The sequence below is a fragment of the Chelmon rostratus genome, chromosome 19 (genome assembly GCF_017976325.1).
Source record: "Chelmon rostratus isolate fCheRos1 chromosome 19, fCheRos1.pri, whole genome shotgun sequence".
In the NCBI taxonomy this organism is placed as follows: Eukaryota; Metazoa; Chordata; class Actinopteri; order Chaetodontiformes; family Chaetodontidae; genus Chelmon; species Chelmon rostratus.
In genome coordinates this window covers 23,056,553-23,069,011 of record NC_055676.1, presented here as the reverse complement: position 1 = coordinate 23,069,011, position 12,459 = coordinate 23,056,553, and the positions used below count along the sequence as shown (strand labels likewise).

The following is a 12,459-nucleotide window of genomic DNA, read 5'->3' as shown; positions in this document are numbered from 1 at the left end:
TTTAATGCTATGCTGTGTGTTCCCTCTGTGCTCCCTCACAAAATTAATAAACAAGACTGATGATGCATTCACTCCATGAAATGAATAACAGCTCAGAGCTAAAACTCCATGTTCAATAGATGATTTTCTATGGATTGTAGCATACGTCTACTATAGATTATCAGTCCCACGATGCGCAGCAGTTGCTTTTGTACCACAGAACTGCTGAAATGACAGTTTGATTAAACTCTACAGATTGAGGAAATCAAGCCTGACATTTGAATCTGGCCTTTCTGAAGGAAAACATGATCAATAAGTTGTCAATCACCCAGCAGGGGCTTTAAGCAGATCACTAATTACTTGTAGTGCTGTGCCTCTAAAAACACCACATCCTCACATTCATGAAACAATTCTTCATGCTATTTAATAATATATCGTACGTTTATTTTAGTACAATGAATAAGTCTTTTTGTACGGGTGGCTGAGGCTCTAGAAGTGACATTTTGGCCTTTTCATCCCCTGTTGACTCCATGACGACAGCTTTGCATTTTGTGTTTCTGACTTGTTTCAAATTCATAATAATTTCTTTGACCTTTGAGTCTTTTCCTGCTTTTTGCTCTCCCAGACTTCCACCATCCCTCTCGATATCCCGTCCTCAGACGCAGTGGCGTGCACAGACTTTTTGAAGGGCAGGGGCGAAAAGGAAAAAAAGGGCACATATAGCGTGTCCTCGCCACTGAAGAGGGCACTTTAGCACGCATTTTGGCGTCCAAGAGGGCACTTTAGAGTGCATTTTGGAGTCCAAGAGGGCACTTTAGTGTGCGTTTTTAAAAAACTGGGCCACGAGGGGGGGCGGTCGCCCCGTGCACGCCACTGCTTCCTGATTTTGTACTTAATGCATGAAGTCCTTCAAATGTTGTGCATTGATTGCGCTATTTTGAGGCTACCCTTAAGTTCTACTTAATAGTGTTGCACTGTAGTTGTTGTCTCAAACATCTGCAGACAGATGCAAACACACACACACACACACACACACACACACACAGGATACACACCGAGCTAACCCGAATGTTCCTCGTTAACACTCGCAGCTGCAAAGCGCGTTAATCCACATGGTTCATATCACGTTTGATTTTCACCCAGTTTTTACTTCCCTAGTTGTTAGCTGTGGCTGCATGTCGCACACACACACACACACACACACACAGGTCACTCCTAATGAGGAGTTATGACACAAACGGTGACGCACAAAGTGACGGAGCAGGAGATGGGACAGCATGTGGGAGATAAGTGCCGGAGGCGGATTTTAAAGACGTCCGTCGCAGGCAGCAGCTTCGTTTGGATGAGCGACACTCGAAGTGAGAAAACTGGACACTTTCTGCTCCTTTCAGGCAACGCAGCTCTGCGCGTGGTTTGTCCGAGCGGTGTTGCCGTACCCCCCCCCCCAGCAGAAGCCATTGATCCACTGCTGCGGGTCAGTGCGATCAATGTCAAACACCCTGGCCTGCTGTCTCTCTGCTGTATTATTTTCAAATCAGAGTATTAAAAAGTGGGAAACTAGAATATAAGTGTCACAGTGCTGCATGAGTGTTGATTGTGAAAATGATCATTTTACCATAAATTTGACAGGCTTCCTCCCCCGTTGACTCCATGACGACTTAGCATTTTGTGTTTCTGACTTGTTTCAATTTCTTTGACCTTTATGAGTCTTTTTCCTGCTTTTTGCTCTCCCAGACTTCCACCATCCCTCTCGATATCCCGTCCTCAGACGCAGTGGCGTGCAAAGACTTTTTGAAGGGCAGGGGCGAAAAGGAAAAAAAGGGCACATATAGCATGTCCTCGCCACTGAAGAGGGCACTTTAGCACGCGTTTTGGCTCCCAGGGGGCACTTTAGAGCGCATTTTGGTGTCCAAGAGGGCACTTTAGACGTGTTTTGGCGTCCAAGAGGGCACTTTAGAGCGCGTTTTGGCTACCAGGGGGCACTTTAGCACGCGTTTTTCAAAAACTGGACCGTCGCCCCCCCTGCCCCCCCAGTGTCACATTTTAGTTTATGTGAAATACAATTTGTTTCTACTTTTTTTTTTTGACCTAAAGTGAAACTGACACAACGTACCCTGAACACAATGTTCAGTCATGAAGAGGCATTTATGTGAACATTTTGAAGCGCGTGTGTTGAAGTGGAGGGTATTTATAAGGGAGAGAATATAAATATCTACATTTAAAGATTATGAAATGACACTTGTGATTGATCGCAACCTTTTGAGAAGTGGAGAAAAACACATAATTGCTGCATGGCATCTTCCCACGGGAGACGGGGTGATTATCCTGCTCGATTACAGCCAATCACAGGCAAATTGCATTGTAACGGCGAGGGTTTGTGCAAGCGCCATCTGCGCCCGTACAAGCCGCACGCTTTCCACTGTATTCTGTTTCAGTAATTTTCCTCCACGTCACAGCTGAGAATGTCAGCGCAAATTAACAGTCTGCTCGGGTATTTTGGGAGGAGGGACGTACAGAGGAAAACCCTTAGTTCACACGTTCGTCCTCCTCAAGGTGACAGCATCAGCACTTCTGCTCGAGGGGGAGACGCGTCTGCGTGACTGGCCGATGCTGCCGGACCCAGGTGGTCTTTGCGTACTGGGATGGCCCTGCGTCATCGAGACCTGGTGCACGGTCACTTCCCAAAAGCGCGGCCTCTCTCGCCCTGAGAGGTGTCCAGTAAGTGAAGGCTGAGTGAGAGGACACACTCGCTCATGCACAGCGCTGGAGAGGCAGCACTTCAGTCAAATTCTGATCAGGTTCATCACTTTATGCTGCTCTACGCGTCGACTCCGGCATGTTTCAGAGGGAAAAACTGTATTTCTTACTCTGATTCATTTGTAATTTTACATTTAGATTTGTTAGTAAAGAAACATGTAATGAGTTTCTATTAAAATACACCTCATTTTCCTGTGTTCGGCTTGTGTTTCCACTGAGGAGACTTTACCTCTCTAAACTCCTCAGATGGTTCAGTTTAAATAACTGTTTGAGGCCCAGAGAGGAAAAACATCCAATATTTCACAAAAGATTTTAGAGAAAAGAGCAAAAACAAATACAATTTTATTCTTCTCCTATTAATCATCTCATGACCCCGAAGGTTCAACTGGTGACCCGTCAAAGGGGCCGGACCCCTCAGGTTGGGAACCACTGCACTAAACATTGCTCAGTATTAAACAATCTATGTCAGATATATTCATATAATATTCACAGCAGCCCTTTCTCTGCAGAATGAGTACTTTTTATTGATATTACTGTAATACTTCTCTTTACTTGTGTAGGATTTTGAATGCAGGACTTTTATTTTGAAGTATTATTGGTATTTTTTATTGAATTTGAACTAAAGTGAAGGATCCGAATGTTTCTTCCACCGCTGCAGATGCACACATAAAAGCGTTCCAGTTTCCAGAGGACGTTGTTTATTCAGTTTTTACATGACTTACTTACTTCGACATCAGACTTGAACATGTTTCTAAGCATTTAACTTGACATGCAACACACATTTAAAAGCGTTCTGTGTTACAGCGTACAGTGAAGCTCACATGTCACAGCTGGCTCATCCACCGTGCATCTTTTCCAGGACGCCAGCTTTGCACCAACACGGTTGAGGAAGACTTCCTCCTCGGGGAACATCGACTCAGAGGGATTGACGAGGGACAGACACGTTTCCTGTAAATGCACCGTCAGGCTGTGACGGAGCTCCAAACATAATAAAATAAAAGCACAATAACAACCAAAAAATGATTTAGGTAAGGTGTTTTCTAGTTATTAACATCCCTCTCTTATACAAATGAGCAGAATTTGGATCAGAGATGCTCAACGTGAGCTGTTGTTCAACAGCTCCAGGCTGAAAATGTGTTGTTTTGGCGTATGAGACAGAGCATCTACCTTCATTAACACAGCATTCACAATCCTACATACAGCAGGAAACACTAACACCAATGATTCAACCGATGGGGCGTTCACTGCACCGCTTTTAACGTGATGTTTGAGCAGTTTTAAAGTGTTTGCTCTGCAGTTGGTGTGTGTTCTACTTGTTCTTCTTCTTCTGCTCTTGGAAGAAGTCGTTGCAGGCGACCGTGAGGGCGGCCACCAGCACGACGAACTCGTTGAAGTCCACCTCGTTGTCTTTGTTAGAGTCTAGGTCGTTCATGATTTTCTCCACCAGCATCGGATCCTTCTGGGACTGAGAAGGGAAAAGGGAGAAACGTTGAGAGTCGTGATGTTGCTTGGACTTGTAAGCAGTATTGACACTTCTGATTCCCTGTTTGAGCAATTAAAAATAGCTGCAGCACGCTCTAGATTCGGGTTAGGATATAGGAAATCCATCAGTCTGCACATGCAGGATGAGCAACACGCAGCCGTTTGATTGATATCGGAGCTCCACGCGGACTCGAGGCAGAAGGAGAGTGATGTCGCTGCTAAATGACCCGTGAGCCGCGGCCGATCAGACATTTATCGCTTCGCCCGTTTCCTCCAGGATCGAGAAACGAGACACGACTTTCCTTTTCCAGCCGCGGACCTCCGAGGCAACGGTGGTATTTGCGCGGTGGCGCTCATTAAAGGCAACATTTTAGCAAAGGTTGAAATGAAAATGGAGTCCACGCTGAGGGCAAACCGGGATGGGATTTATTTTATAGGAAGAATATCGCCACAGGACTGCTGCACTTCTAATGTGGCGTTGATTTTTAACGGGCAAAGAGGCTCAAAGCTGCGTCATCAGTAAACAGATTCAGAACAAAACCGCTATTTACTTTTAATCTACTTTTAAATTTGACTTCCAGTAGTAGTAGTAGTAGTAGTTTTACTATATTATATACCACATTGTTCAGTTTTTGGGGTTATTTTTGCCTTTTTTCTTTGCCCTGGTTGAGCTGGGTGTCTTTTTTTGAGTACATCGTTTAAACCGGAGTCAAATCGCTTGTGTGTGAACACATACTGAAGCTGATTCTGATATATATCTGCTCATTAATGAAAGTTTAACGTATTATTTGAGCCAAAACTTATTGTATTGTATGTCTTTTTTTTTTAAATGGCATTGATGTCCTGTGAAAACCTTGTATCTCATCAACTTTTCATGTTTTTCATTCGGCCTTGTCGACATTTTTCAGCTAACACGATGTTTTTTATTATTATTATTATTTTTATAGGGTTTATTTAGCTTTAAAAGTGGAAGAATTTGTCTTTTTCTCAAACCATCAGATAACTTTAAATGAAAAAAAAAACTGGATTTGGAGATACATGGTTTTCTGAGACGGTGACACTTCACAGTGCCTTGAAAAACAAAACTTGTCTAATTGTTTCTTCATTAAAATTCATTAATTCATTCACTCGTTTATTAAAGTAGAAGTAGTTTCATACAGGACCGTCCTCCAGTTTACTCTCCTCTCAGCCTGGAGCATCCACACCTGAACGCATCTCCTCATCTGAATCATATTTACCTGCACAGTAATCGATCGATCGTGCCTTTCAGGTGTTCTCTACGGGAGGGAGATGAGGGTGGCTGTTATTCTGGGGCTGCGTCTATTCTCGGAGGTGACTATAGCCCGGGGAGGGATGTGATGACATCATGGGAGAGTCTATATTTGGAGGCGATGTGGGCCACTGATGATGATGATGCGTAGAGCACCTGAGGCCTCCCATCCACATGAGGGAGGACAAGAAATACATCAGGAGGGCTTCGACTGTCAGGCTTCGGCCGTTTCGTCGACGCGTTTCAACCTTTCGGGGTCGCGAGCTCGTACAAACAGCTATCGCACAGACTCAGGGGCCGGGGCTTATCTGAAGCGACCTTATCTGTCCCCTCCTCCACGTCCTTTGTGTCCCACCGTGCTACGACGTGAGGGCCACCGGCAAGCAATCAATGAGAAAACAATTCCCTCCAACAAGGTCAGAGTGCTCTTTCTCGAACCGCCTGAAAACCTGGGGTCCGATTTAAGTCAGTTTTAAGAACGCTAACGACCCCTAATGAATCTGTTACCATGACTGCAAGCGGCAGTTATTCATTCTGGATCAGCTGAGGGAACACAGGGAGAGGGAAAGGTCACACATTCCCACATTATCTGTCCATTCTGTTTAAAACACGCTCAGCCATGAATCCCAATCAGAATAAAGAAGAACGTGTTGAAGTGTCTACGTTACCGTGAGGAAGTCCGTCAGCTCGCTGTTCAGCAGCTGCTTCAACTCGCCCTTGTTCAGTTTATATTTGTCCCCATCATTCCCAGAGTAGTTGTAGAAAACCGTTATCAGCGCGTCCATCGCGCCCTCGAGCTGGCTCGGCATTCTGCTGGAGGGATGATAGCTTCCTGAAAAATGAAAGCGTTTTATGACTCGAGAGCAGAGCAAGAGGCGGAGGAGGGAGAGGCGTCCTTACCTGGTTAGAGCCCCGCACGAATGTGATAAGAGACGCCGCGGCTCGGCTTGTTTATCAGGAAATGAGGAAGAGCTTCGAGGGCCTTCCTCTATCTTTGCGCCGATAATTAATTCCACAGGTGAGACGCCATGGCGACGCTCTTTCTTTCCAGCTTTTAATCAAGGCGGTTGAGCGGAAAACAAAACATGTGCCGGTGTAGCCGCGGAGTCCCCGAGGGTGTTCATCGAAGCCACAGACGGCACGAGGAGCTCTGCGGGCGGCTTCATTACCTCTGCTGCTCCGGAGCAGCTTTCTGCTGCAAAAACCTCAGATAATGACCCTGATTGTGTCATCGTGATGTCATCAGGGTTATCTCTGCTTTGAGATTTAACATGTAGAACAAAAAGCCTGCAAGGAGCGTTTACAGGGATGTGCTAATGAAAGATGCTATCCAGCTGTTTTCCAGCGTTTCTGGAGACACTGAACACCTGTCTCTTACAAACCCTCCTAATCGAAATCGAAATAAATTAAGAAAGCAAATGAATCTTCATAAAATATGTGAAAACCGAGAGCATGAACATGAAAGTTGGAGCACAGCTGGAGCTCGATCTGAGCAGAACGCAAAACCTTTGAGTACACTGTAAGACATCTATTCTACAGGTGTAAGTATTCAGATGGTTCACTTAAGCAGAAGTACTAATATAACACTATAAAAATATTTCACTACAAGTAAAAGTCCTGCATATGAAAGTAAAAGTACTCGTAGTGCAGTAAAATGTTCCTGTCAGTGTTTCTCTATCATCTCTGATGTTTGTGGATTAATATTCCTGCTGCATTAATGTGGATGGTGCATTTTGCTGAGCTCATCTGAACTACTTTATATCCTGTTGGCTGGTTTAATCTGCAGCGATGCATCATATTCTATAAGATCATCACATGTTTGTCCTGCGAGAACCTCGTATCTCCGAAAAACAGCCTGTTTTCAGCTTTGTGACGACGCATTTTCAGCCGATCCGAGAGGCTTTCAAACAGTTTTCAGTTTTTAGCTGAAGGAGGACGAGAATTTTCTCAAGACATGAAGGAAAACAGTCAGTATCTGGAGATATGTGTTTTCCCACTGGAAGGAAAGGGTATGAAATGAAGTGGAGTAAAAATACAATGTTTATCTCTGAGGTGTAGTGGAGTAGAAGTATAAAGGTGCATAGAAATGCTCATGTAAAGTACAAGTACCTTGAACGTGTAGCAGGCAGATGGCAGTTCTACAAGGTCCAGGACTTTGATGCTCGAGAGCGGTTTGGACCCTGAATCCTGCGTGTTTTGCTTTTTTGGACACATCGATAAAACAGAACGTGACAATTAGCTAATTTGACATAAACTCACCTGAACTCAGCACAAAGTCGATATTGGTTCATTGTTTTTTGTAAATATCTGCTGATTCTGGATCTGATGCAGCAACACGTTTCAAACACGTTGGGACAGGAGCGACTAAAGACTGGGAAAGATCATTCCACAGGTAAACAGGTAACAGGTGAAAGCATCATGATTGAAAGGCTCAGTTGTTCACCACTTTGTGAACACACGGTTTTCACTCTTTAAGCATTGAAATGCTCTGAGCGTTCATCATAAAACTGTTTCGTTATGTTGATTAAAACGTGATTCAGGTGGTCTCGTGTGTCTTTGCTGTTTGTACATACAGGCGACCACCACGTCTGCACCCCAGGTTCACTTCAGTCTGTTCTTTCCACTCATCACAAGGTGTTTGTGTTTCCAGAGCAGCCTCTGGTTTCATCTGATTTCAGCCTCAGACTTGTGGAGACTCGCTCTGCCCGCCTGCAGGCCGCCGCTCTCTCGGTCTCACCTTGCGATTGAAAACCGCCACGTTCTCGCCTCAGGCTTTATTTTTGCTTCCGTCCTCTGCCGTTCCGCGTCTGGACGCGACCGTCCCTCCATAACTGACAGCGGAGAATAACACTCCGTCCAGCCCTCAGCCCCCAAAGACAACACCTGAGGGACGCTAGCTGTCAGGTGCGCCCACAACTTTTCTTCCACCAGCAGACACCGCCACGGAGAAAATAAGTTTCCATTTGTTAAGGTGATGAAACAGTTTCCCCTCACGGCTGCTCATAGTGAATGTTGTGGAGGACGGTGACCCGTGAAACACGAGCTGACATCACATCAGCCAGCCAAGTGTTTTCAGGTGAGTTTAACACGGCTGAATCCACAACACGCCCAATTATTTTAGATTTGATTTCACCGTTATATGAAAGCGACCCTCAGATCAAATGATTGAGCAAAAAAGTGACACCTGCCAAATAGCAAATAAATCGCAAATAAAAAAAACGTGTCAAGAATTTTGAAATTTAGTTAAACTTTTATCAAAACCCACAAACGCGGGTCAGTTTCTGATTCAAATAAAAGGCTGTTGGATGAATTTATTACAATTATCTCTCTGTTCTATGTGTTGTATGTCTATAATCTGGATGTTAGCAGCATCACTGAATAGATATCGAGTAGTATTTAAATAAACTAAATGTTAATACTTCAAAGCAGAGAAAATACACACCTGTTCTACACGAGGCAGCCTGTGTGGGATATTACATCCCTGCTCACGGTCTTGAAGGGCATAAAAAGCCTTTGTGACAGATGACGTATCATTTAATGTCCCCTCCTGCAGCCTCAGGTCCTCTGCAGCGTCTTCAAGGTCACGACAAAGACACCGGGACAGGAGGCCTGCGTTCTTTTTGAAATGTCTTTTGTATCTGTTGGACTGGATTTAGTGCGTTTTATTTTCATGCTTCCAGTGGCGTGCACACTTTTTGAAGGGCAGGGGCGGAAAGGAAAAAAAAAGGGCACATATAGCGTGTCCTCGCCACTGAAGAGGGCACTTTAGCACGCGTTTTGGCGTCCAAGAGGGCACTTCAGCACACATTTTGGCGTCCAAGAGAGCACTTTAGTGCGCGTTTTGGCTCCCAGGGGGCACTTTAGAGCGCGTTTTGGCTCCCAAGAGGGCACTTTAGAGTGCGTTTTGGCTCCCAAGAGGGCACTTTAGAGCACGTTTTGGCTCCCAGGGGACACTTTAGAGCGCATTTTGGCTCCCAGGGGACACTTTAGAGCGCGTTTTGGGTCCCAAAAGGCACTTTAGTGCGTGTTTTGGCTCCCAGGGCGCACTTTAGAGCGCGTTTTGGCTGCCAAGAGGGCACTTTAGCACGCGTTTTTCAAAAACTGCCCCCCCCCCCCGGCACACCACTGCATGCTTCATTTGCTGCATTTAACCCTATAATGCCTGACCAATTTTCAATTTTTTGAATTTGAAGACTTTATTTGGCCCTATAACAATTAAAAAAAAAAAAATTTAATTAGCAAATATGTTTTTTTGTTTGTATCATTTTTAGCAAAGTTTTTACCATCGGGTAATTTAAAACGTTTCAGAAATGCATGTATCAAATATGATACCCACGGCATTATAGGGTTAATATTCTACACTTTAAAGTAATTATCTACTCTTGACACTTTAACTGGTTGCCATTGAATTTTTCAGCTCGTCCTCACCAGAAAAACGGTCGTACGGGTCGTCTGGACAAGTTGGTTATTATATATCTGCGTTTGATGTCAGGCTGCGTTTCCAGTCGCGACATTCCCGTCAGCTGCAGCTGTTCTTTGTGTTTGCTGCTAGCAAATGTTAGCATGCTAACACGCTGACCCAAGTTTGTGAATGTGCGGAATGTGCGTATTGCTAATGTTAGCATTTAGCTCAGCCTTGGTGGAGGCCCAAACCGGCGCCACCGCCCTCCCAGGCTGCAAACTCCTTCCTGAGAGGACGGGTCAGCCTCTGCAGACAGGAAGTGAGCTGCCAGCATGGCTGCAGTCGTTTTCTCAGGTTTGTCACCTCCTCTGCTCTGCGCCAGGCTGACCGGAGGCTCTGTCCTCCGTTCTCGCGGAGGCTGTTAGGGTGGATGCGAGCCCACACCTGTTGATGAGCCCTGACATGAATCTCTTCCCGTTCCTCTCGTGCCCTCAGCGGTGTGGACACATGCTGTCACGCAGCCTCAAGCAGAGAAAGAAATTCACTCAGGATGAAGCAGTGGAGCCAAATTTCACGACTCCGAGTCTCTGCGCGGACTACCAAATCAGATAGTTCAACTAGTTTATTAACAAAAAAACATAACAAAAAGGTTTATGAGCAGAGTGAAGCTGGCGAATCCAAAGAAATAAGTAACAGGCAAACAAATCCAAAAACCAGTGAAGTCCAGGGGAAAAAACAATCCACAATTAAATCCACCTGGGAGGGAGGACTGACGAGGGACAGGTGAGACAAATCAACACTTCCAGAGGCGGGAAAACACAGGAAGTAAAGCAAAAAACTTTCAACATAAAACTGGAAATAATAAAACTAACAACCACAACCACGACAGTGACCATCAGGAGCCACATAATAATAATGATAATAATAATAATAATAATAATAATAATAATAATATAAAAAATAATGGTAATGATAATAATATTGATAATAATAATTACTGAACATATTTGTGGAACAGCTTTGGCACGAATAATAACTCCAACTATATTGTTATTATATAAAAATGTCTTCATATTTCATATAAATGGGAATCGTGTATTTATATTTATTGTAGTACTTTATACATTTTAACATAATGAGGAAACAACTCATTAAATGTTGATAACGAGTGTTTTTCATTTGTTCAACGCTCCATCCCCTCACAGTGATGGCAGCCTGTTCATGTAAATGTCATTTCTAGGCGACTGTGTTGGCCGGTTAGTTGTGAACGTACAGTTTTAAACAGCATGTGAATGATTCGTACTCGTGTATATGAGCAGTTAATAATTGTTTCACTTGTGTGTTGTCATATATGATTGATTATGATTACAGCTTAGTTACTCTGTGGTATAATGGCATATGGTATTAATAAGTGTTTCCATGGTTTCCATGGCGGGTATGAATGTAAACATGCAGATGTTAGAGTGCAGGTTTTCATCGCGGTCCTGGTCTGAGGTGTTACCATCGCTGTGGATCTCACCCTGTCAGTGTGAGTAGCCGCTGGAGGATTTCTCACCGCCGGCGCTGCAGTGACTGAATTTGACAAACGTCTTTACCTCCTGAAATAAAGACTTTCTCTCTGCTGGAATTTCTCTTTATTCTCTAAATGTGGTCTAAACAACAAATTTTAGCCCACATTTATTCATGAACAAACGTGGTTGTGTTGGGTTAGCTGCTCTGTATTCGCTATTTTAGTTGTATTTATTTATTGGACCTTCCTTTCATGATGGTGTTCATGTTTTATTTGGGACATGTTGACCTCAGAAGGATTAGAAGCCACTGAGCTGTGCTGTGCTGTGCTGTGCTGTACTGTGCTGTACTCTGTGCTGTGCCGTGCTGTGCCGTGCTGTACTGTACTGTGCTATGCTGTACTGTGCTGTACTGTACTGTACTGTACTGTACTCTGTGCCGTGCTGTACTGTATTGTACTGTGCTGTACTCTGTGCTGTGCTGTACTGTGCTGTACTGTACTGTGCTGTACTCTGTGCTGTGCTGTACTGTGCTGTGCCGTGCCGTGCTGTGCCGTGCTGTGCTGTACTGTACTGTGCTGTACCGTACTGTGCTGTACTGTACTGTGCTGTACTCTGTGCTGTACCGTACTGTGCTGTACTCTGTGCTGTGCCGTACTGTGCTGTGCTGTACTGTGCTGTACCGTACTGTGCTGTTCTCTGTACTGTACTGTACTGTGCTGTGCTGTACTGTGCTGTACTCTACTGTACTGTGCTATGCTGTACTGTGCTGTACTGTGCTGTACCGTACTGTGCTGTACTCTGTACTGTACTGTACTGTACCGTACTGTGCTGTACTCTGTACTGTGCTGTACTGTACTGTGCTATGCTGTACTGTGCTGTACTGTACTGTACTGTGCTGTACTCTGTACTGTACTGTGCTGTACTGTACTGTGCTATGCTGTACTGTGCTGTACTGTGCTGTACTGTGCTGTACTGTACTGTACTGTACTCTGTGCTGTACTGTACTGTGCTGTACTGTGCTGTACTCTGTACTGTGCTGTACTGTACTGTGCTATGCT

The 12,459-nt window shown here is 44.6% G+C and overlaps 1 protein-coding gene across 1 annotated transcript; it reads right to left on the bottom strand.

The window, feature by feature from the left end:
• Positions 1-3,467: 3,467 nt before the first annotated feature.
• On the bottom strand, positions 3,468-6,510 carry s100z (S100 calcium binding protein Z). The gene is made up of 2 exons (XM_041960066.1): positions 6,157-6,510; positions 3,468-4,201 (listed from the first exon to the last, which is right to left on the bottom strand). The coding sequence occupies exons 1-2, from the start codon at positions 6,295-6,297 to the stop codon at positions 4,046-4,048; spliced, it is 297 nt and encodes a 98-aa protein (XP_041816000.1). The 5' UTR covers positions 6,298-6,510; the 3' UTR covers positions 3,468-4,045.
• Between the last annotated feature and the right edge of the window lie 5,949 nt (positions 6,511-12,459).

Coding starts and splice junctions, on each gene's coding strand:
- s100z (XM_041960066.1), bottom strand. CDS start 6,297: ATGCCGAGCCAGCTCGAGGGCGCGATGGACGCGCTGATAACGGTTTTC. Junction 4,202..6,156: donor AGCTGACGGACTTCCTCACG/GTAACGTAGACA, acceptor TTCCCTTCTCAG/TCCCAGAAGGATCCGATGCT.